This window comes from Drosophila serrata, unplaced genomic scaffold (genome assembly GCF_035046125.1).
Source record: "Drosophila serrata isolate PLE 108 unplaced genomic scaffold, ASM3504612v1 contig_245, whole genome shotgun sequence".
Taxonomy (NCBI): Eukaryota; Metazoa; Arthropoda; class Insecta; order Diptera; family Drosophilidae; genus Drosophila; species Drosophila serrata.
This window is the reverse complement of record NW_028257143.1, coordinates 332,906-354,139: the sequence shown is the minus strand read 5'-3', so window position 1 is coordinate 354,139 and position 21,234 is coordinate 332,906. Positions and strand designations below refer to the sequence as shown.

The following is a 21,234-nucleotide window of genomic DNA, read 5'->3' as shown; positions in this document are numbered from 1 at the left end:
ATTTTTTCAACTTGTTCGGTAAAGCCAATCATGTTAATACATTTACAGCTTCGTTGGCTAAACACACGCTTAGTAAAACAAATAGCATTGGTTTTGTGTCACCATGTTTAATTGGTTACTTTTATTTTTTGCCGGATATCATTCACCATTTGCTGAGTCGAAATATGTTTTTCATTTGTTTCTGATACTGACGGATTCCCCTGAAATCCCTGCTAATGGGATAATGGATTTGGGATATTGTTCCGCCGTCCCCGACCCTTCGTTCGAATCATTGATTAATAAATATATTTGAACTAGTTTTTGAGTCTAATATACTTGGTAGGACTTGGTTACGTGGGAAGAACGGCCTTCCCTCACACCTCGCTGTAGGGTCGCGATGTCGCGCTTCGATTAGAAGAGACTGGCGGTGGACTTGGCGGAGGACTAAAGTCCGTTTCCGTGTCATTATAGTTGTAGCGACTGTCCGATGGTGAGAGCGATCGATATGTGCGCGGCGAATGCGTATAGGAGTGATGATGGCGGCCCCAGTTGCCGCTGTGCCTTCGTCGATGATCCAATGCATCCCGCTCATCTTCATCATCGTCTTCATAGTCATCGTAATCACTGTAGTCCGAGTAGCGGTCCCGATCCCGATCCCGGTCCCTGTCCCGGTCACCGCGTGCAGAGGGTGGTGGGGAGCGCATGCGTCCCAAAGGTGGCGGACGTGCCCCGCCACCCGCTGGCGGCAGGAATGGCGGCGGCGGCAGGCCCATGAATGGAGAAAAGGGTGCCGCTAGGAATGGCAGTGGATTTGGCATGTTCAGCATGGGTGAACCCGGCAAGCCAGGCAAAGGCAGCGGCAACGGCGACGGTGCAGTCTTTAGTTCCGCTCCCAGAACAGGCCCTGCTCCATTGGCAGCAATGGCATCCACTGCAACTGGATCTCCGCCGCCACTGCCACCGCTGGCCATTGTGGTCAACTTTCGCCGCAGACCGGCGGCCTCGGCCAGCGCCTCTTCGCACCGACGCTCCGACTGGCGTGCTGCCAGCCAAGACTCGTGGGCGCGGTTTTCCAGCGTGCCCATCTGCGCCTTGTGCGAGGCTATCTGGGCCTCGATCTCAGCGCGCAGCTCGTCGTTCTGAGATCTGTAAATGCACCAGTGAGTATATAATACTTTTTCGGTGATAACTTACTTTAGAGTCTGGATTTCGTTCTTCATCAGTGTCTGCGTCTCCACAGTGCTGGCGTTTTCGCCCTGATGTTGAAGCCACTTGGTCTCCTGCAGGCTGAGTTCCCTGAAACAACAAAGACATATGTAATAAAATTTCTTATAAGAAAGACATTTTTTATGTCTTCGTACTTTTTCAGTTCGTTCTCCTTTTCGCGGAAATAGCCGGAGAGGACCTCTAGCCTTGTCTGCGCTTCTAACTTGTCGCGCTCCGACTGGATAAAGTCCTGCTTGAGTTGCTCCACATCGGAGCTAGACTGCTGCAGCTGGCCTTCTAGGCGCTGCTTGAGCGCCACTTCTTGCTCTAGCTTCGCTTGCAGTTCGACAAACTTCCTTTGGGCCGCGTTCAGTTCGCCGCGCGTCTTGGCCGAAGCAATCAGCTCCTGAACATTAAGGTTGGCATCTTTTTTCACGGCCTTGAGGCAGTCCTCAAGAGCCTCGATCTTGGCCAAGCTCGTTTGATAGTCGCCATGCTCTCGCTCCCATTTGGCGGTGAGGTCAAGAATCTGGTTCTGGAGTCGTTGCATCTCGTAGTTGCGTGCTTCAAGCGCTTTGGCCATCTCCGCGTCTGTTTCGGCCTGAACTTCGTCAAGACGGGTTTGCAGCCTGGACTTTTCCATCTCGAGTTCGTAGTTATCTTCCTGCAGAGTCTTTAGCTCTCCGCTTAGACGCGACGTGGTCTCCGCGAAGGTGTACTGCAGCTCGCTGTTCTCGCGACTCTTTTCTGCTAGACTTGAATTAATCTCAATGATGACCCCTGCGGTAAAATAATTAATGGACACTATAGTTGGTTGGGCTTAAAGATACTCACTCTCCTGGTCATTCAGCTGCCGTTGTAGCTCATCCACGGTGGTCAAGAAGGCTTCGTCCCCGTTTTGGTTGCTCAGTACCTCCGATAGCATCTTGTTCAGTTCCAGACCAGCCTCAGCCGCATTATCCAGATCCTGACAACACAGTTATTAAGATCAAGTCCGGAACCTCCGGTTGTACCATTTTGGAAAAACCTTACCCTTTCTAGTGAGCCAACCTGCTCTTGCAGCTTAGCTTTCTCAAAGACCTCTGTTTCCAGTTGCTTTTTGAGGTCAGCCACCATGTCGTTGGATCCAAAGGTGTTGTCCTCGATGCTGGCCAGCTTGTGACGCGTCGTCATCAGTTCGTGTTTGATTATATGGTTTTCCTTGTGGGAGGCCAGCAAACTGCGTTCCAAATGGTTTAGCTTAGACAGGAGCGCTCCCTCCTGGCTGCTGTTGCAGAAGCAGTAGTAGGCAAAGATAAAGAACAGGGATGACGCTGCCGCAATAACCACGCACAACAAAAGTAGGCTGTGATCCACCACCTTAGCGGTGAGAACCTCCGCAAAATTATCTAAGGAAATAGAGCGATGGCAATGATCATCTTGCTGCAACTGATACCGAGCACAGTAACCGTCCACGTCGACTGCTGGGGCCGCTTCTATTAAGTTTTATCAATTTAGCGTAAGTGTAAGGGCATTACAAAGTTGCAGAGTTGGACTTACCTTGCCCAGGTTTCCTCGGGGATCCCGCCACCTCGCCCATGCCCGGATAAAGAATTCTTTGTAGTTCATCGCTGCCATCAAATCCAGCGGTTTCCGGCTCCTTTCCTATAAAATTATTCACAGTGTCCACTATGGTGGCAAACAATCCCAGTCCCAAACCACTATCGTCTTTAATTGGAGCATCTGCCAAGGGACTCGCGGTCGCGGGTAAAGTAACTGGTTCTACGGAACCCACCCCCGCATTTTCTGAGGAAGCAGCTTGTGGTGCCGGTGTGACTTCCTCTTCGTGAACAGCTCCGTACGGTGATTCAGGGACAGGCGATATAGTAGTTTGCTCTTCCCTTTCTGTGGGATGATGATGGTAGTGCTGGTGTTGGTGCTGTTGGTGGGAGTGCTCAGTGCTCTGCTGCTGATTGTAGTAATCGTTGGGATCACCGAATACCTCATTAGAATCTGGTTTCACTGGTACACTTTGCGCTTGCTGCTGTTTAAGCGCATCCACATCCTGAAGCCGCAGGGACTGGTCCGCTTCCTCGTTGATGGCTTTGTGCTGCTTTTCCTGGTCCTGAACCACTTCCTCGTTCAATCTCTGGTTTTGTGTCTGTTGCTCCACTTCCTGCTCTAACGTCTGCTGTTGTTGTTCTTTCAAATGCTTGTAATAATCGTGATTATCAAAGTTTTTCTTTTCAAAGAGTGGTGGCAGGACAGCAGGCTCGGATTTAACCAATTTTTCTTCAATTGGACTACTGGCAGTGGAGCTTATCTCAGATTGTACTCCAACGGGCCCATCAGCATTTGCAATTAAATCCTTTTTAGTCTCAGGTTTTCCATCAGTCGCAGACGAAGCTATATCTGCTGTGACAACTCCATTGCCAACCTTTTCATGATGAGCTGTCGACGTCTCAGGAACCTCAAACTTTTCGGCGATTTCCATCACATTGAGAGGTTTTATTGGTTGTGGTTCAATGATTGTTTCCAGTACTTCTTCAACAACTTCCTTAACTACCGATGCACTTTCCGTTATCAACTCTTTCGGAAGCTCCGTGGGAACAGTTGTTAGTTCTTCCTGTTTCTCCTTTGTAGGCTCTACGTTGGCTTCTTCCTTTGGATTTTCCAAATTTAAAGTCGTGTTCTTTTGCTCAATTCCAAACGTTTCATTAACATGAATTGCTTTGGTATCGTTCAATTTCTCGTTGTGGGTCGGTTCCTTATCTTCGATATCTTCGTTCAGTTCGTCGTCTTCGTCTATTTCGTCGTCCCCATAATCGAAATCATCAGAGTCTTCAAGCTCAGCGTTGATGGAGTCTGAGAGTTTAGGATTCTTCGTTTCCGTTAGATCTTCCTGGGGCTTCTTCACATCTTTCAGCTCGTCCAGGGGCTTCTTCTCGTCAACATCTGCACCCTTCTTTAAATTCACAGTTGCATCGTGGAGCTTCTGTGACTGCACAGTTACATCCTGAGGCTTCTGTGGGTCCACAGTTGCATCCTTGGGCATCTCTAAGTCCACAGTTGCATTTGGTGGCTTCTGTGAGTCCACAGCAGCATCCTGGGGTTTCTGTGACTCCACAGCTGCATCCTGCGTCTTTAAGTGAACAGCTGCTGTTGTAGCTGGTTCCGGTTTTGCTGCTTCACTGAGGTTGAAGGGCTCTGGAGGCGTATTGAGTGTGCTATCAGTCACAGATGGAATGGCTTCCAGGGGCAGCTCAGTGCCATCCACCAGCTGCACTATCTGGACCTGAGAAGCCGTCGTTGGTTCAGGTGCCTGCTGATCCTTTGTTTTATCGTGCTCCACAACAATGGACTCCACTTGAACGTCCAGCGGGGCTGTCGTGGTCGTGGCCAAGTCATCAGATGACTCAGAGGCGTTGAGCACGGTCTGCAGAGGCTCCGCCACTGCAGGAGGACTTGGAGGACTACCAGGGCCCACTACTGGAACCTCAAACTTTAGTTGGGCATCCGGCACATTGATCTTCTTCTCCATAATGAAGTCCTTGTTGGCATAGCCACGCCGGCCGTTAATCTCCACGCCCCAGAGCTGCTTGTTGGAGCCGGCGCTCTTGGACAGCACGCGGATTGGGGTGTTAATTTTAAAGGATATGAGTCCTTCGCTTCCACTCGCATAGCTGATTTTGGCATTGCCGGTCGAAATAATTTCTGCAACATAAATAAAATTAATTACGCAATTCCAGACAATCCACTTCAACCTTAAACCGCCCAAGGCGGGTTTCACAATATCGGTTGTCTTGTCTCGCTTAAAGATTACAACTTACGTTCACATTTTGGGTCAGCGCACAATCGCTTGTCCGAGAGAGCACCCTGCGCCCACGTCGAGGTTGGAAGACAGCAGAAGATCCACGCCAGGCCGATGAACAGGGCTAAGTCTCTCACCTGGGGCTGCATTTTCGCTTTCTCGTTGGCCAGCCGCATTTTGCATTGTTTTTGGGGTGCAATTTGACGGGAAAAGTAAACGTATACTTGCTGCAGCTATTAATTTTTTGTGTATAAAAATGTCTTCACTTTCAGCTGAGTTGGCTTTTCAACGGTGGGACCGTACTCGGTGCGCCAATTTTAGGCATTTCCCTCATCTAAATATAAATACTAAAAATACTAATACCATTTTATTTTCTATCAGCTGTGATTATTGTAAAATTATGAATTATGAATTATGAATAATGAATTGTGAATTATTATTATGAATTATAGAAAAGCTTCCTAAATTCGCAATGCCGAAAAAATACCATTCGCTTTCCTTTAAAAATGTTATCGAAAAAGTGTCTTCTTTAGCTGTGTTTAGTAAACATATTCTCACGCAAGAAGATTAAGACCGAGTTGTCAAATATCTGCCCTATTGCCTTGTCAGAGCAGGAAATAAATTTGTCCTGATTTAAAGAACAGCGTAATGGCCACCAAAGTGCTGCGAAAGGCAACGCATTGCCTCTTCGATATGGACGGCCTGCTGTTGGGTAAGTTTGTGTGCCTTTTGAACATGACCTTTTTTAACAAATATGTGGAACAGATACGGAGCGCCTTTATACGGAAGCATCGAAAATGACATTAAGTCCATACGGCAAGACTTTTACGTTCGAAGTGAAGGAGCAAATGATGGGCTTGCAAACGCGGGAGGCAGCTGAGTTCATGATCAAGCACTACGGCCTGCCCATACCGTGGGAAGAGTTGGCCCAGCAGCAGCGCGCCAATACCGAGAAACTGATGCTGCACTCCCAATTAATGCCAGGTACCCCACTCCGTTCTGCTCATCCATCACGCACTTGGCGGAGCTGAAGGTCATCAATGTTCTTTTGCTAGAAGGTTAGCAGGGTTATAAAGTTTACATTGCTCTTCCTCCTTTAAACAAGTCTTCCCCGAACTCTAAACGGCTCAGAGTGTATGGATCCTTTTAAATTTAAATTTACTTTAACCTATTTATAGGTGCTGAACGTCTTCTACGTCACCTCCACGCCAACCAGGTGCCTTTCGCACTGGCCACCAGCTCCAGCGCCGAAATGATGGAGCTAAAGAGCACTGATCACCGGGACCTGTTCGATCTGTTCAACCACAAGGTGTGCGGCACTGACAGCGAAGTTGCAAACGGTAAGCCCGCGCCCGATATCTTCCTGGTGGCTGCTGGCAGATTTGTAAAGCCGCCAGCTCCCGCCGACTGCTTGGTGTTCGAAGATTCGCCCAATGGTGTGGCGGCAGGCAATAGCGCCGGAATGCAGGTAGTCATGGTGCCGGATCCACGACTTACCCCGGAGAAGTGCTCCCACGCAACCCAGGTGCTGCGGTCCCTCGCGGACTTTAAGCCCGAGCAATTCGGTCTGCCTCCGTTTAAGGATTGATCTTTATTTAAGCCTAAGGTGCTACAGAGTCATGGGTTACGAGCATTATACAATATACATATTTCGGTGTAACTAGTATTGTTGCCTTTCATCCAGCCTTAAGTCTTGGGAGCCCTACTTACCAACCGCCTCGACGTTTTTGTGTATGTCAGGAGCAGCTTTGTTAGCTAGGGGCAAGGACACCTCTTTGCCGTTGCCTACAGAGAAGATTTTGACTATATTTAAAGTTTTCAAGTAAGTTTTACAACTTACCATAGCGCGCATATAGACGGGGTTCGATGCCGGAGCACTGGCGTACAAGTATCGGCAGGTCTGGGTTTTTTTTCTTCAGGTTTGGGTAAAACTTTTTAACATATTCCCTGGGAGGGTAAATTATATAATTTTAATAAGCGGAAATGTAGAACTCACCTGGCGCCCTTGGATGCGACACTATTGGGATCCAGTATGATGCGGACTTCCTTTAAATTTGGTGTTAAACTACTTAGACGTGCCAACGTTGAACGCATTTTATGAAAAAAAATTAAAATATTATTTAGAAAAGAGTTTTTAGTGTTACTGATTTTGAAATGATAGAAAATGTAATGAAAGTAAATGTCGTTACTGTACAGGGTTGTCGAATAATAAGTAATTCGTATCAATACTTTTAAAAATATTTTGTGAGGGGACTATATATATAAAACCATTTTTCGATTGTAACGGAAATATTCGTTACCTGTTTCGATACCTTATAAAAATAATCGATTACTTATGACAGCTATTTGACAGCATTGCCATCACTAGTATTTAGTAAACATAATTTGCTCGAATTTTAAAGGAACAGCAAAGAATTTTAATTATAGACAATATGGCATCCGTGCATTGTCAACTGTGGATGGGCAGTGTAAGTAGCAAACATTATTATCCAAAAAGAAGGTAGTCAACCTTCGGGCATCGTCATTTCAGCTGGAATCCTATATGACGGAGAACTTCATAATCGCCGCTTTTCGGAAGATGGGAGAGGATCCGACCACGGTACGCTTGATGCGTAATAAATACACCGGCGAACCGGCTGGCTACTGTTTCGTCAACTTTATGTCAGATGACCACGCCCTGGACGCGATGCACAAGCTGAATGGCAAGCCCATTCCTGGCACCAATCCCATTGTTCGGTTTCGGCTTAACTCTGCCAGCAACTCGTATAAGTTGCCTGGCAACGAGCGCGAGTTTAGTGTATGGGTGGGCGACCTCAGCTCCGACGTGGATGACTACCAGTTGTACAAGGTCTTCTCCAGCAAGTTCACCTCGATCAAGACGGCCAAGGTGATCCTGGACAGCCTTGGCTTCTCCAAGGGCTATGGATTCGTTCGCTTTGGCATCGAGGACGAACAGAAATCAGCGCTGTACGACATGAACGGCTATATCGGCCTGGGCAGCAAGCCTATCAAGATCTGCAATGCTGTTCCCAAGCCGAAGTCTGAATTAAGTGCAGCCCTTGGGGACTCGAGCAGTAACTATGGATACGGTGGCAGCTCCGGAAGCACTGCCGGGGGAACAGACTTCTCACAATACTACGACCCCACCAGCACATACTGGCAGGGATACCACGCATGGCAGGGCTACTATGAGCAAGGCGGTCCCTCAATTACAGATGCTGCCGCCTACTACCAGCAGGCCATGTCGCAGTCGCACTCGAATCCGCAAACACTTGCTCAGCATGCAGAAGCCTGGAGCGCCCAGCGCAGTGCTCAGTACGAACAACAGCAGCAAACCAATGTTACAGCTTCGAATGGGTCGGAGGGGGAGTACGGGCTGGTAGAACACAAATTTGTGCTGGACATCGATAAGCTGAATCGCGAAACCGCTGATGCAGATCGTCGCCTGTATGACGCGTTGGAGAGCTCGAAGTGGCTGCCCATCGAGCAGTTGGAGGTGTTCTAGGTCGCTTTTTCTACCATGTTTAACCTAATTTTAAATCTGAAAATACATGAAGCATTAAATTATAATTGGTGTTCAGTTTTAGTACTTCTTAAAATAAAAACAATTTTTATACAATATGAGGATAAAAGGTTTGTGTTTTTAATTTTGAAACATATTTATTTGTTCCATGTATTACATCGATAACGATAAACAGGAAGAAAGTGGCCGGGAGTCACATTGGCTAAACGTTAAGCAAATCTGGGCACATTGTAATTGAAAAAAAAAAATTGGAAAGAAAATTTGGAAGAAAGTAGATTACATTTCTCTCTTATGGCGCCTTTTAAAAGAGTGCGCCAGCCGAAAGTCACCACACAGGCTTTGCTTGATTTCGACCTGGGCGAAAGCTCCTCGGACAGCGACTTCCTGCCAGACATTGATAACTGCTCCGATGGCTCAAAGGACGAGAGCGACGGTGACGGCAGCAGCGACGCAAGCAGCGGGTCGGGTTCTGACGAGGACTCAGATGCCGAGAGCGAGGACTCTACTTTGCAACTTCAGCAGCTGCTGGCTGAAAGCGATGCGATAGGCACAGCGGCGCCTCCTCACGAAAATGGGATTAATGGGATCGACCATACTGCGATCGGATCAATTCGGGCGCCACTGCAGCTATCCAGTGCGCCCGCCAAGCGTATGTGCTGCGTCTGTCTGGGCGAGCGCAGCGACGATGTCAACGAGATCGTCGAATGTGACTCCTGCGGCGTGTCGGTGCACGAGGGCTGCTACGGTGTCAGTGACAACGTAAGCATCTCCAGCACCAACTCCACCTGCTCCACGGAGCCGTGGTTCTGCGAGGCCTGCCGCGCTGGAGTATCGGAGCCGGATTGCGAGTTATGTCCCAATAAGGGTGGCATCTACAAGGAGACGGACGTCGGAAAGTGGGTGCACCTGATCTGTGCCCTGTACGTACCTGGAGTGGCTTTTGGCGAGGTGGAGCAATTGTCGTCGGTCACACTGTTTGAGATGCAGTATAGCAAGTGGGGCGCTAAAGTGTGCTCCCTCTGCGATAATGCGCTGTTCGCTCGCTCCGGCGTCTGTATTGGCTGTGATGCGGGCATGTGCAAGACGTACTTCCACGTGACCTGTGCACAGGTCGCCGGCTTTCTCATTGAGGCGCATCATGAGGACGACGCTGCCGATCCGTTTTACGCTCACTGTAAGGTGCACTCTGAGAAGGAGATGATCAAGAAGCGGCGCCGTAACTACCACACCCTCCGCCTCAACCTGCTGCAGCGGGCCAAGGAAAAGGAGGCGAAGACATCTGGACACAACGAGGAACCCGATCCAAATCCCGCCCAGGCGCGTATTCAACGCAAGTTACTTAAAATCCAGCACAAATACGCTCGGCACAAAGAGCTTAAGCCCATTCCGTGGGTACCCACTCAAAAGATGTCGCGCCTACTAACCACCTCCGCCTCTGCCTGCCGCCGCCTGTTGGCTAAGGCGGAGGTCATGTCGGTGGATGTGCAGCATCTAGAGCAGCGTGAGGCGCACATCAACGCTCTCACCGACATCCGAAAGAAATGGCACATTGCGCCAGCCTTTAGCGTTGAGTTCACCGCCTACTACATGGATCGTATAGTGCGTATGGAGGACTTCCGGGAGCAGCAGCGCCAGCTCATCTCGCACAACGCAATTTTGTCCAAGGATCAGGATGTGTTAAGAGCCCAATACGACAGTGCTTTGGAGGAACGCAAGGCGGTAAAGGCCACAAAGGATAGTCTGTTAGCCAACATTAAATCTCTGCACACGGCTCTAGCCGAAATAGTACCCAACATTAGTCTACCTAGTGTTGAGCTCATAGCACATCCACTTCCAGAGTCACACCCGGCTAAGACAAGCACTCCAACTCCACCCCAGCGGCCCATATCTGTACCGACGGCAGCTGCACTCAAGATGGGTGTGGGGTTTCCACTTGGCCATCTCGGGCCGCCGGGAAGCAAACTGGACGCGTCACGCATGCTCAGCACCCATGCCAATAAACACGGCAAACAGGGAACTGGGAGCATGGATGCAGCCCATTCGACTGCCTGCGGCATTTGTAAGCGGAGCAAGGACCAGCACTTGCTGGTCAAGTGTGACACCTGCAACCTGCACTACCATCTGGGCTGCCTGAACCCGCCACTAACACGTCCGCCAAAAAAGTCCAAGCAGTATGGCTGGCAATGCTCCGAATGCTGCGACAAATCAGACGGTTCGGATGTTGTCACTGAAATCTCAACCGGTCCAAGGAAATCGCGTACTCGTTTTAACAAAGACGGCCATCTTGTGTATGTGGATCGGTATTCTTTAGATGATGTGCCGTTGCCCATTGCCACTACTTCACTGACTACTCCCAAGGAGGCTGCGGCCAAGCGTTCGTTAAACAAATCATTACCGCTGGCAACTGCTCCCGAAACGGCCATTGAGGACCTGGCGAAGTCACCGAAGCGCCCCAGAGTCCAATCGCCCCGTAAAACACCCATTAATGGTGAGTTAATGTGGGGAATTCACAATGCAAACGGTATTGGTGCGTTGGCGTTATTATCCTTGAATATAATTCCTAAAATTGATTCGTTGTCTCCTTAAAAAATGTGAACTGGTACAAGAATTGGTTTTTATAAAAATATCAAGTGCTAATGCAAATATTTGGATCATATAAATACTGCTGGAGAATAGTTACGAAAGATAAATAATGAACTCAGAATATCTTTATTTGGTTCTTATTATAATTTTTTAAATTGAATTTGAAATTAAATAAAAAACGACAAGAAATGTTGCAATATGTGCCTTGATTAGGGCCGATAGAAAATATTTATATAATATACAAATTTGAATTCTGAAATATAAAAGTCTGTTGTGTTGTTAACAAAATATTCGTAACCAAAAGCATAGCAATGCTTATATATAATGGCTTAAGCTATTTTTTGCACAATTCAAAAGTTTGAATTAAAAAAAAAACAAGAAAGGAAGCTAACTTCGGCACGCCGAAGTGTATATACTCTTGCAGATAGAACTTCTATGACTTGGAATCCCAACAATATAAATTATATTTATTTGTGTTAAAAAACAATGAAGTAATACCTGCTTTCATTTCATTCACGTATACATATTATATTTGCAGTTTTACAGTCACAGATGTGCATTTTTCTCTACATCTAACGATCGTTTGTATGGCACCTATATGATATAGTCGTCCGATTTTCATAAAATTTTACACAAAATTTAAGACTGATAAAAAATGGATACCTCAAATTTGATGAAAATCTGTTGAAAACTGAAAATGTTATAATTTTTAATTTCTTTTTAATTTCTCGATCGTTCCTATGGGAGCCATATGATAAGTTGTCCGATTTTCATAAAATTTTATACAAAATTGTAGAGTATAATAAAATGGCTATATCTCGAATTTGATCAAATTCTGCTGAAAACTGAAATTGTTATAATTTTTGTTGTAAAAATTATCCGATCATTCCTATGGCAGCTATATGATATAGTCGTCCGATCCGGCCCGTTCCGACATATATATGAGTGAGAGTATATAGAAGGCTAACTACAAAGTTTCATTCAGAAAGCTTTAAAACTGAGAGACTAGTTTGCGTAGAAACGGACAGACGGACAGAAGGAAAGACGGACATACGGACATGGCTAGATCGACTCGGCTGTTGATCCTGATCAAGAATATATATACTTTATATGGTCGGAGGTGCCTCCTTCACTGCGTTGCAAACTTCTGACTGAAATTATAATGCCCTGCAAGGGTATAAAAATGTTAAATGAAAATAATTATTATTATTTTTTGTCTTCAATGATAATCTGAAAACAAGGAAGTGTGATTAATTTATGGTATTATTTTGCTGTTAAAATATTTAATTATTTCAATACACAACTGCAATATCAATGTCTGTATAGCCGATATAAAATGTTACATTATACTATTTGGTTTTGTTACGGAGTCCGGGAACACCACTGGAGTAAACAGATGCGTGAGTACCGGGTACCTCATAATTGGGGCATATTCTTAGATTACAATTTGTTAAATTTAATCCTAATGCCCATTGTTGTGATTCTCTTCCCGTCAGTTCCCGCTGCTCAAGTCACGGCAACGACTGCTGCTCCTGCACCTTTAGTGGCTCCCACTGCTAGTAGCACCATGAACCTTTCTGCCTGTGAGGACTCTATTGACGACTCCAGCGGCAAGCTATCGCGCAAGGGCAAGCGCAAGGACAAACACAAGAATAAGCATAATCTGTCTTCGGATACCGAGAAGTCTATTGGCAAGGAGCACAAGCGTAAGCGGAAAAAGCGCGCACACCTTGACGAATCTTCGTCTCACCTGGATATTACGGCCAACTCCTCGGGCAGCACAATCAAGATAATCTTCAAAGCCCTGCGCCTGCCCGGCGAGGATGCGCCGGAGTCGCAGTACTTCTACGTGCCGGCCAATGCGGTTCGATCCGTGGACGAGGCTTCTCGCCCAACGTCCGTCGAAACGGTCGAGGACAGTGTCCAAGGTGCGGAACAGGCTTTAACGCCAGTGGTACTGCCGGCAGCCTTGCCGCCTAAGGTGCGGGAGTCCAAGGAGGCTGCCTTACCAATCACTCCGTCGCCCAAACGCAAGGTTAGTCCCCGAAAGCAGAGCCCCCGGAAGACACGCGTGGGTCGGCCAAGAGTGTCCAACACCAAACCGAATGTGGAGATAAACTGCTGCGTCTGCAGCCAGACAGGCAAATCCAATCAGGTGGTAACATGCGACGAATGCCACAGGCATTACCACTTTGCCTGTCTCGAGCCGCCGCTGAAGAAGTCGCCAAAAATACGTGGCTATTCCTGGCACTGTGCCGACTGCGATCCCACTGACGAGGATGCACTGCCCAAGAAATAGTAACTAGGATTATTTATTAACTATACATATATAGTTTTTTAAAGCTCGGACGCAAAATATCTAATACACCTTGCGATATTTACAACAAATTTCCAATTTTAAATAATGCCAAGATAATTTATACATACATAAACTAATATATCAAATTAAGGAAATGTGTTCTTTTCTATTTCGGATGAATGCCTGAACTGTATACTGTAACTGTACTGTAACTGTATCTGCTCCCGTTGTTCTATCCGTGATTAGCGATCAGTAAAGATTAACAAAAACAAATGCTTCTGAAATTTGGCGATCCCAAGATTTTAAGTGATGACCGTCTGTAAGAGCCAAAAAGCCCTAAAATAAGATCACTATATAAAAAACATATATACGTATATTGCAAGGTTTTATACTTTTAATCAGAAGAATCTATGCAGTGACCCTATAAAGATATTCTTTTTTATCAGCATCAACAGCCGAGTCGATCTAGCCATGTTCGTCCGTTTCAAGGTATTAATTTTGTTTTAAAGTTCCAAATGAAAAATCTTATAAATGGTCCTTGTTTTTATTCTTGTTCTGTCAGGTGGGTCAGGGTATTATCTTTTTTTCAGTAGACCACGTCTATACCGACCATATGTCGTGTCATATACAGGGGTAGTCAAAAGTATTTACACAAATTCACAATTATTTTCACCGCCAAACTTATTTTTGTTATTATTCTTGTTTTTGTTGACCGATTTCCATGAAATTTTTTTATTTTAAAAATTGATCTATTCAAAAACAAGCTGAAAACGAAAACAAAAGATAACGGTTCATAGGACAATATTAAAAGCAAAAGAAAATATGTCTATTTATTTTGGATATAGCTTAATAAACTCAATTTCAACCAATTGAAAGCCTTCATCAATACATAAGCAATTTTTTTTTGAATAAAGTAACTTATGAGATTGTCAGAAAAAAAATTATTTAATTTTAATAGCATTAAAATTAAGACGAAAACAAATTATATGTAAATATTACACTGTAGGTGCATCTATTCTTTTACTTATAGCACTTAACTTTCGAATTCCTTTTCGGCTCGCTTCTGCATAGATCAATCTACGCAATAAAGAAAATTTTAGGGAAAGGTCAACAACAACAAGAATAAGAACTAAAAGAAATTTGGCTATGAAAATGGTCGAAGTGTAAATACTTTTGTATGTCCCTTAAAAACCTGTCGTTGAAATCACGAATTTATTTGAATATCTAGCTTTAAAAATGCTAAACTGGCAACACTGTCCCACACGTATTGCGGCGTTGTTGCTCTTGCCGTTCCATATGATTTCTCGTTTAATAGTTGATTTGTGTACTTCGAGGTGTTCAGTTTTGTAAACAAACCGTAGGTTTAGTTTATAACTAACTTATATTTATTTGATTTTGTTTATTTGATTTAAGGATAATGGATGCCGTGTGTCGCTTATGCCTGCTAGGGTCAAACGATATGCTTAACATTATCGATGGGTCACCCGAATCTGGTGTTTCCATTGCAAATATTGTCGCTCAGTACACAGGCTGCGAAGTTAAACGCGGAGACTCCCTTCCCGAAACCATTTGTTCCTTGTGCCTGCAGGATGCGCGGAATTGGTCACAGCTTGCGTGCCAAAAAAAGAATGCGGATCCTGATTCTAGTGATGAGTTGCTGGAGGAACAAGTCTGCGAAGTAACGGACGGTGAAAGTGAGGATTCATCCAGTGAAGAAGACAGCAACTATCATTTGGATTTTCAGGTGAAGCGAGGGAAGTGCGACAACGATACTAGACGTAGTTGCCTTAACTCTGAGTTCGATGTCATAGTCAAGGCTGAGCGAATTGAAGAAGACCTGGTTGAGGATGGAATCTTAGAGGGTCAGACTGAAAAATCCAATAGCGACCAATATTTTGACCTAGAGGTGAAGGAGGAGCAGATGGAAGCCGATGAAGAAGACAACGTCTGCCGACCATTTAAGTGTAATTATTGTTCGCGCAGCTTATCACGCAAAACGAACCTCAACGCACACATCCGGACGCACACTGGAGAACTACCTTACAAATGTTCCTTCTGCCAGAAGTCCTTTAACATTCGGAAATCACTAAAAGAGCACTTGCGAATTCATACAGGTGAACGACCTCACAAGTGTCCGGAGTGTGAAAAAGCGTTTCGCACTCAGTCGGATATGAAGCACCACCAGCTAACACACTCGAAAGATCGACCGCATAAGTGCATGGAATGCCCCAAGTCCTTTGTCAAGATGTCGCGTCTCAGGAAGCATCTTCGCACCCACACTGGTGAACAAACTTACAACTGTACCCGATGCACCGCCAAATTTCCGCTGAAGGAGCTCAGGCGCGAACATTCTCGCATTCATAAGAAACCGAAGAAAGAATCCTTTAAATGCCCCCAGTGCTCGAAGGTGTGGCCAAATAAGTCATCTCTGGCGAGTCATTTAAAAACTCACGCTAAGGACCGACCGTTTATTTGCTTCCAGTGTTCGAACACCTTCAAGGATGGAAGTAACCTGAAAATACATATGTTAACGCACTCCGAGGAAAAGCCATTTCCATGTCTTCAATGTCATAAGGCATTCAAGCAAAAGCAATCATTACGCAGGCATCAGAACAAAATCCACCAGACAGAAGAAAATACAAAATTAAATCTTAGCAAAAGCTAATCAATAAACTTACATACAGGCCATAATGTATGTACATATATAAAAAAAATACTCTTGCCTAAGATCCTTGGGAATGGCTTAGAAATGTTGATTTTCGAAAAAATTCTTTTACAAATAAATAAACAATATGGCTTTTCGCTACAGCAGGCACGACAGGTCTCAGCGAACATCTACAGAGAAACAAAATATGTACGTATGTACATGTTTTTTTTTTTTTTTTTGAAAACCTACAAGTCATTAAAGCAGCTGCGTACTTGCTGGAGAACAAGAAACCGAAATCCTTTTTTTTGCTTTTGCTTTCCTAACATTTTTTGGTTGTTGGTGTTAAAATTTGTTGTCTGGCTCACTCCTGTATCCATCTCTGCGCTACAGGAATGACTGGATAGATTCAGCTGTACATATACATATACCATACATGGGCACGCCTTGGGTCCCAGAGTTCGGCCGGCTCATTTCGTTATGTTTTGCAATGTCACACAGCCTGTCAGCAGAGGCCTAAGCTCACATCTACACAAAAACAAAATGCATATATATTTTCGGCGAGACAAAAAAAAAAAAACTTGCAAGTCATTTGTGCTGATTTTTAAAATTTGTTGCTTGGCTCATTTAGTTATTTTTTGTGCCAATCTATGATATATACAAACCCATATATCCTTAAACTATTAAATTAAGTTGTAAATTAAGGATAAGATATTTAAATAAACTTATTTCTTAAATTTACTTTATCTTTTGAAAATATAAGAATATTATGTTTCATCAACTCAGCTGTATGTTTTTTTACTCGTTTTAAAACTTGCGGTCTTTTACATTTTAACGTCGATGTACGGTCACACCACATATTGTACACCCTACAATTGGCACAATGTAGTCTTTCAGTTCACCTAAGCCTTACTTAAGATGGACAGTTTTTATTTATGGATAAGAACTCTTATAGTGTAAAAAAAAACTCGGGAATTAAGAAATTAAGGGGCAAAACATATGAGAATTTTACACGAGCCTCGGACTCACAAGCATTCAGAGAAGAAGAGCGTATTCTCAAGTCGACCTGGCCGCACAATGTTCTAATCCAGCGGCAGCACCGAAAAATGGCCACGTAAAAACATAATTTTAACAGGCGCTGCGCAAGTACACAAATTTCTGATGCTGACTAAATGAACATAAACAAACATTAGAATATGCCACAGCGGCATTTAGAAGCTGGAATGTGTGACGTGAACGGTAGTAGTCACCTGCACAAGCAATCAGATTAGGCCTGCTCCGTTCCGGACCCAGTTGTTCCAGTGTCGATTTGCCAGCCACCATGGATGAGAAACTTAAGTATTCGCTGCTGCGCGGAGAGCTGGTGGACACACAGAGTATATGGACCAGGTGCGGATAGCCGACTCAGACCCTCTTAACACCAATCTGTGAGTGTTTCGGTTCGTTGCAGGCACGAGAAGCGAGTGTGGTTTATCACCCTGATAACGGGCACCTGCATGCTGTACTCAACCCGCACAACAATGCCGTTGCTGGTGCCGGCTGTCGCCTCTGCCCAAAAGTGGACTAAGACCGACTCCGGCACTGTGCTCAGCTCCTTCTTCTGGGGCTATACCCTGACGCAGGTGGTGGGCGGTTACTTCAGCGACAGGTTCGGCGGTCAGCGTGTCATACTGTGCGCGGCCATCGGTTGGTCGCTCATCACATTCCTTATGCCCACGATCATCTGGTCGGCCGGTTCCATCAAAAGCTATGCCATTCCCTTCATTGTGGCCATTCGCATACTGAACGGTGCTCTCCAAGGTGTCCATTTCCCCAGTATGATAAGCCTGACCAGTCAGGTGAGTGAGCGGAACTGTAAGCTTTTAATTGAACTCACTCACATCTTAATTTCCCACCTCAGAACCTTTGTCCCAACGAGCGCAGCAGCTTCTTTGGGCTGCTCACAGCCGGCTCCGCCTTGGGTACTCTGCTCACTGGAATTATGGGCTCATTCCTGCTTGATTACTTTGGCTGGTCGTATGTCTTCCGTGTTATCGGGCTGATGGGCGTCGCCTGGGCCCTTGTTCTACGCTACTACGCGATGGCTGGAGAACGGAATAGGATCATCAACATTGCCACGCCCTCTCGCCTGTGCGCGAACAAGAGTCCGACAGAGACGACAACCGTGCCTTGGCTGCGCTACTTTAGCCGTCTGTCCTTCTGGGCCTGTGTGCTGACACACGCCTGCGAAATGAACTGCTTTTTTGTGCTGCTCTCCTGGCTGCCAACGTACTTTCATGACGGCTTCCCGCACGCCAAAGGCTGGGTGGTCAACATGATCCCTTGGCTGGCCCTCCCGCCATGCACACTCTTTGCCAAGTACTTGACCACGAAATTAATCGCCCGCGACTGGCGCACCACGACGGTGCGCAAGCTCATTCAGAGCTGCTGCTTTGCGGCACAGAACCTAGCCTTGTTTGTGATGAGCCGCACCTCGGACTTCCATACGGCCCTCATCTGTATGACCATCATTATCGGTGGAACGGGCTTCCACAACAATGCGGTAACGGTTAATCCCCAAGACTTGGCCCCAATGCATTCGGGCAGTGTCTTTGGACTGATGAACACGGTGGGTGCGATTCCTGGCTTCCTTGGTGTTTATCTCGCCGGCCACATTCTGGAGCTCACACAGAGCTGGCCGATGGTCTTCAGTGCAGCGGCGGGCATCAATCTAGTGGGCTGGATAATATTTATGGTTTTCGGCTCGGCGGAGGCCATAGTTTAACATTCTCTTGGACATATTCTTAAGCTTTTGGAATTAATTTTATTTATTTCTGTTTATGTACGTTGGACTCGGTCCTTTTGTAAGCAGTTGACGAGAGATCGAAGCCAAATATGTTGTACTTTGGGAGTACTATCCTGCGATGCCTCGCTATCAGATAAAAGCAAACATTTTGACCCATTCGGTATATTATAATGTATATATTTAGGACATAGGTTTAAGTAGTGAAATCTTACTGCTCCTAGTGTTATCAATTAAAAATGTTTACTCCCAGAGCCCTCGTGCTGTGTTTTGGTGATGATGCCGCAAGCTTGTACGTATAGCCGCTGATGAATTTATGCATGTGAGGGCACATAACTTTAAATATGCCAACGACCTTGGCATACAGTTTTCTCTTCTGTTAACCAATTTTTCCCACAAAGGAAACAAACTACATTATCCATTTAGTATATTTATTTATTTAAGGCCGGCTATTATCAAAGTATTTCCATATTAAGCTATGCTCTTGGACATGTATGGCCCATCCAGCTCATAGCCCAGCTTGCGGTAATAGTTCCTTGTGCCCACTCCCGATATAACCGCCAATTTTGTGCTACCGTGCTCCTCGCGAGAAATTCGTTCTGCCTCCTCCATTAGCAGCATTCCGAAGCCCTGGTGCTGGAACTTTGTGGGATCCCGAGCATTAACTGGCACCACCGACCCATATACGTGCAGTTCGCGAACAATGGAGCATGCACCTTTTAGTTCGGGCCGGAAAGTGTCCGGTGAGCACTTACGCAGTCTGAGCAGACCGACCAAAATGTCTTGCTCGGGATCTTCATATGAGAGAAACGTTTCCCACCCGCCGTTGGCTACGTAGTCGCGCCGTATTAATTCAATTTCATACGGACGTACCTTGTTGTGAATCTCTTGGATTCCTACTTCACGCGTCCTCACGTCACGACACGTCGTGCCCAGGTCCTTCATGCGGGCCAGCGCCAGTTCGCGAAGATTTCCGTGCTCTACACCAGAACTGTAATGGAAAAATTACGTTAAATTCACCCAAATAAAGATTCAGTCGCGCACTCACCTAACCAGCGGCATAGGAATGTCACGCTGTACGCGGTAGACGCGAGTCCAGGGTGGAACGAGTGCCAGGATCTTGGCCACCAGATCAACTAGCATTGATGGCGGATAGGACTTGTAGCGCCCCGTCTTCCACAGCTCATACAGCCCGGTGCCGCGGATGACCAGTGTAGGGTAGATCTTCAGGCCGTCAGATCGGAAGGCGGGATTCTCAAAGTATTCAATGAACTGCTCGATATCGCGCTCAAAGTCAACGTTCGGCAGATCGGGCATCATGTGTGCCACGATCTTGTATCCGGCATCCTTGCCCAGCTGAAAACTCTCACACACTGCCCGGACGGTGTGACCTCGATTCGTATCCCTCGCCACGTCCTCGTAAACGGACTGAACTCCAATCTCCAAGCGTGTGCATCCATAGTTGAGCATATCCGAGATATGCCGCTTGAGACAGTAATCGGGCCGGGTCTCGATCGTGATGCCAATGCATTTGGTTCGTGACTTCTCGGAGTAACGAACTGCCTCCGCCACGTTGGCGCTACTGTGACCGGAAAGGGCGTCGTGCAGATTGCGGATAAAGTAGTCGCGGTACTCTTCTGCCAAACACATGAACGTGCCGCCCATTACAATGAACTCCACCTTGTCCACACTATGGCCCAGTTGTTTCAGCTGCTCGACACGGTGCCGGGTTTGCAGAAAGGGATCGTATCGCGCCCGGATTGCCCGCATCGACGTGGGCTCATAGCCCGTGTACGATTGCGTCGAGTACTCAAAGTCGCTATCTGGTCCGCCAGGACAGTAGACGCAGATGTTACCCGTCATGTTAATGTGCGGACAGCGATGCGGCTTGCACATGACAGCCACCACGGCAATCTGAACAAATAATTGTACATACGTATAAAGAGGAACCATTTCAAGACAAAAGGTCTGACTTACGCCACTTGCTGTGCGAATGGGCTTGGCCCGCAGTTTGGGGAGCAGGATCTTTTTGGCGTCCTGCGGCACGGCTGCGATAATGTCCACCAAGCGGGGCGAGCTGTCGAGTCCGTATTTGGAGGAGACCAGCGACTTCATCCTGTTCAGGTTAACATCCTTCTTAGCTTCGTGCGCCTGAAGCAGCTCCTGAATTATTTCACCGATGACCAGCACCTGGCGCTCCTCCCGGCTAAGTCCGACTCCTAAAATAAACGAATGATTAGTGGAAGCTTAGTAAGTAATTCGGATGGTCTGCAACTTGCCCAGCTTCTTCTTTGGCTTCATATTTTGCAAAAAAGTCGCATAAATTGCACGTGTGACGCGGCCCCGCAGATGTTTTGTTTTGGTTATCGACCGATTGTCCTAGGGATGGAACAAATTTTCGGTGTAATCGGTTACAGAAGTTCCCGTC

At 46.2% G+C, this 21,234-nt stretch overlaps 8 protein-coding genes across 11 annotated transcripts; 5 read left to right on the top strand and 3 right to left on the bottom strand.

Annotated features, from left to right (window-relative positions):
• Window positions 1-87: 87 nt before the first annotated feature.
• Window positions 88-5,311, bottom strand: Tango1 (transport and golgi organization 1). 2 transcript variants are annotated; one of them, XM_020954766.2, is made up of 8 exons: window positions 4,995-5,294; window positions 3,167-4,878; window positions 2,725-3,103; window positions 2,218-2,660; window positions 2,020-2,152; window positions 1,341-1,965; window positions 1,174-1,275; window positions 88-1,125 (listed from the first exon to the last, which is right to left on the bottom strand). In XM_020954766.2, the coding sequence occupies exons 1-8, from the start codon at window positions 5,149-5,151 to the stop codon at window positions 354-356; spliced, it is 4,323 nt and encodes a 1,440-aa protein (XP_020810425.2). In that variant the 5' UTR covers window positions 5,152-5,294; the 3' UTR covers window positions 88-353. The 2 variants fall into 2 exon arrangements, with proteins under 2 accessions (XP_020810425.2, XP_020810424.2); XM_020954765.2 differs by having other exon boundaries at window positions 2,725-4,878; window positions 4,995-5,311.
• Window positions 5,312-5,360: 49 nt separating this feature from the next.
• Window positions 5,361-6,635, top strand: Gs1l (pseudouridine 5'-phosphatase-like Gs1l). Of its 2 annotated transcripts, XM_020954564.2 has the most exons (3): window positions 5,361-5,687; window positions 5,741-5,959; window positions 6,154-6,635. In XM_020954564.2, the coding sequence occupies exons 1-3, from the start codon at window positions 5,624-5,626 to the stop codon at window positions 6,561-6,563; spliced, it is 693 nt and encodes a 230-aa protein (XP_020810223.1). In that variant the 5' UTR covers window positions 5,361-5,623; the 3' UTR covers window positions 6,564-6,635. The 2 variants fall into 2 exon arrangements, with proteins under 2 accessions (XP_020810223.1, XP_086688363.1); XM_086832237.1 differs by lacking the exon at window positions 5,741-5,959 and having other exon boundaries at window positions 5,484-5,687.
• Window positions 6,548-7,107, bottom strand: ND-B8 (NADH dehydrogenase (ubiquinone) B8 subunit). The gene is made up of 3 exons (XM_020954565.2): window positions 6,972-7,107; window positions 6,816-6,922; window positions 6,548-6,760 (listed from the first exon to the last, which is right to left on the bottom strand). The coding sequence occupies exons 1-3, from the start codon at window positions 7,067-7,069 to the stop codon at window positions 6,678-6,680; spliced, it is 288 nt and encodes a 95-aa protein (XP_020810224.1). The 5' UTR covers window positions 7,070-7,107; the 3' UTR covers window positions 6,548-6,677.
• A 100-nt stretch (window positions 7,108-7,207) lies between these two features.
• Window positions 7,208-8,545, top strand: Secp43 (tRNA Selenocysteine associated protein). Its single transcript, XM_020954563.2, has 2 exons — window positions 7,208-7,443; window positions 7,506-8,545. Exons 1-2 carry the CDS (start codon window positions 7,408-7,410, stop codon window positions 8,478-8,480), a joined length of 1,011 nt encoding a protein of 336 aa, XP_020810222.1. The 5' UTR covers window positions 7,208-7,407; the 3' UTR covers window positions 8,481-8,545.
• Window positions 8,546-8,621: 76 nt separating this feature from the next.
• LOC110185582 (uncharacterized) lies at window positions 8,622-13,530 on the top strand. Its single transcript, XM_020954513.2, has 2 exons — window positions 8,622-10,986; window positions 12,578-13,530. Exons 1-2 carry the CDS (start codon window positions 8,790-8,792, stop codon window positions 13,378-13,380), a joined length of 3,000 nt encoding a protein of 999 aa, XP_020810172.2. The 5' UTR covers window positions 8,622-8,789; the 3' UTR covers window positions 13,381-13,530.
• An 834-nt stretch (window positions 13,531-14,364) lies between these two features.
• On the top strand, window positions 14,365-16,805 carry LOC110185813 (uncharacterized). Of its 2 annotated transcripts, none has more exons than XM_086832232.1 (2): window positions 14,365-14,382; window positions 14,794-16,805. In XM_086832232.1, exon 2 carries the CDS (start codon window positions 14,798-14,800, stop codon window positions 16,043-16,045), a length of 1,248 nt encoding a protein of 415 aa, XP_086688358.1. In that variant the 5' UTR covers window positions 14,365-14,382; window positions 14,794-14,797; the 3' UTR covers window positions 16,046-16,805. The 2 variants fall into 2 exon arrangements, with proteins under 2 accessions (XP_086688358.1, XP_020810477.2); XM_020954818.2 differs by lacking the exon at window positions 14,365-14,382 and adding an exon at window positions 14,609-14,737.
• MFS18 (major facilitator superfamily transporter 18) lies at window positions 16,759-19,060 on the top strand. The gene is made up of 3 exons (XM_020954747.2): window positions 16,759-17,413; window positions 17,475-17,862; window positions 17,925-19,060. Exons 1-3 carry the CDS (start codon window positions 17,346-17,348, stop codon window positions 18,786-18,788), a joined length of 1,320 nt encoding a protein of 439 aa, XP_020810406.1. The 5' UTR covers window positions 16,759-17,345; the 3' UTR covers window positions 18,789-19,060.
• A 163-nt stretch (window positions 19,061-19,223) lies between these two features.
• Elp3 (elongator complex protein 3) lies at window positions 19,224-21,226 on the bottom strand. The gene is made up of 4 exons (XM_020954894.2): window positions 21,086-21,226; window positions 20,784-21,025; window positions 19,855-20,720; window positions 19,224-19,797 (listed from the first exon to the last, which is right to left on the bottom strand). Exons 1-4 carry the CDS (start codon window positions 21,105-21,107, stop codon window positions 19,278-19,280), a joined length of 1,650 nt encoding a protein of 549 aa, XP_020810553.1. The 5' UTR covers window positions 21,108-21,226; the 3' UTR covers window positions 19,224-19,277.
• Window positions 21,227-21,234: the final 8 nt, after the last annotated feature.

Excerpts from the sequence above, each read along its gene's own strand:
- LOC110185813 (XM_086832232.1), top strand. The coding sequence starts at position 14,798 with ATGGATGCCGTGTGTCGCTTATGCCTGCTAGGGTCAAACGATATGCTT.
- Elp3 (XM_020954894.2), bottom strand. The coding sequence starts at position 21,107 with ATGAAGCCAAAGAAGAAGCTGG. Across the intron at positions 20,721-20,783 it reads CCATTCGCACAGCAAGTGGC|ATTGCCGTGGTGGCTGTCAT; the intron begins GTAAGTCAGACC and ends TTATTTGTTCAG. Across the intron at positions 19,798-19,854 it reads ATTCCTATGCCGCTGGTTAG|TTCTGGTGTAGAGCACGGAA; the intron begins GTGAGTGCGCGA and ends TTTCCATTACAG.
- Tango1 (XM_020954765.2), bottom strand. The coding sequence starts at position 5,151 with ATGCGGCTGGCCAACGAGAAAGCGAAAATGCAGCCCCAGGTGAGAGAC. Across the intron at positions 4,879-4,994 it reads CGCTGACCCAAAATGTGAAC|AAATTATTTCGACCGGCAAT; the intron begins GTAAGTTGTAAT and ends TTTATGTTGCAG. Across the intron at positions 1,966-2,019 it reads GCAGCTGAATGACCAGGAGA|GGGTCATCATTGAGATTAAT; the intron begins GTGAGTATCTTT and ends ATTTTACCGCAG.
- LOC110185582 (XM_020954513.2), top strand. The coding sequence starts at position 8,790 with ATGGCGCCTTTTAAAAGAGTGCGCCAGCCGAAAGTCACCACACAGGCT. Across the intron at positions 10,987-12,577 it reads CCGTAAAACACCCATTAATG|TTCCCGCTGCTCAAGTCACG; the intron begins GTGAGTTAATGT and ends TCTTCCCGTCAG.
- MFS18 (XM_020954747.2), top strand. The coding sequence starts at position 17,346 with ATGGATGAGAAACTTAAGTATTCGCTGCTGCGCGGAGAGCTGGTGGAC. Across the intron at positions 17,414-17,474 it reads ACACAGAGTATATGGACCAG|GCACGAGAAGCGAGTGTGGT; the intron begins GTGCGGATAGCC and ends GGTTCGTTGCAG. Across the intron at positions 17,863-17,924 it reads TGATAAGCCTGACCAGTCAG|AACCTTTGTCCCAACGAGCG; the intron begins GTGAGTGAGCGG and ends TTCCCACCTCAG.
- Secp43 (XM_020954563.2), top strand. The coding sequence starts at position 7,408 with ATGGCATCCGTGCATTGTCAACTGTGGATGGGCAGT. Across the intron at positions 7,444-7,505 it reads GTCAACTGTGGATGGGCAGT|CTGGAATCCTATATGACGGA; the intron begins GTAAGTAGCAAA and ends TCGTCATTTCAG.
- ND-B8 (XM_020954565.2), bottom strand. The coding sequence starts at position 7,069 with ATGCGTTCAACGTTGGCACGTCTAAGTAGTTTAACACCAAATTTAAAG. Across the intron at positions 6,923-6,971 it reads GTCGCATCCAAGGGCGCCAG|GGAATATGTTAAAAAGTTTT; the intron begins GTGAGTTCTACA and ends TTACCCTCCCAG. Across the intron at positions 6,761-6,815 it reads CCGTCTATATGCGCGCTATG|GCAACGGCAAAGAGGTGTCC; the intron begins GTAAGTTGTAAA and ends TCTTCTCTGTAG.
- Gs1l (XM_020954564.2), top strand. The coding sequence starts at position 5,624 with ATGGCCACCAAAGTGCTGCGAAAGGCAACGCATTGCCTCTTCGATATG. Across the intron at positions 5,688-5,740 it reads TATGGACGGCCTGCTGTTGG|ATACGGAGCGCCTTTATACG; the intron begins GTAAGTTTGTGT and ends TATGTGGAACAG. Across the intron at positions 5,960-6,153 it reads GCACTCCCAATTAATGCCAG|GTGCTGAACGTCTTCTACGT; the intron begins GTACCCCACTCC and ends ACCTATTTATAG.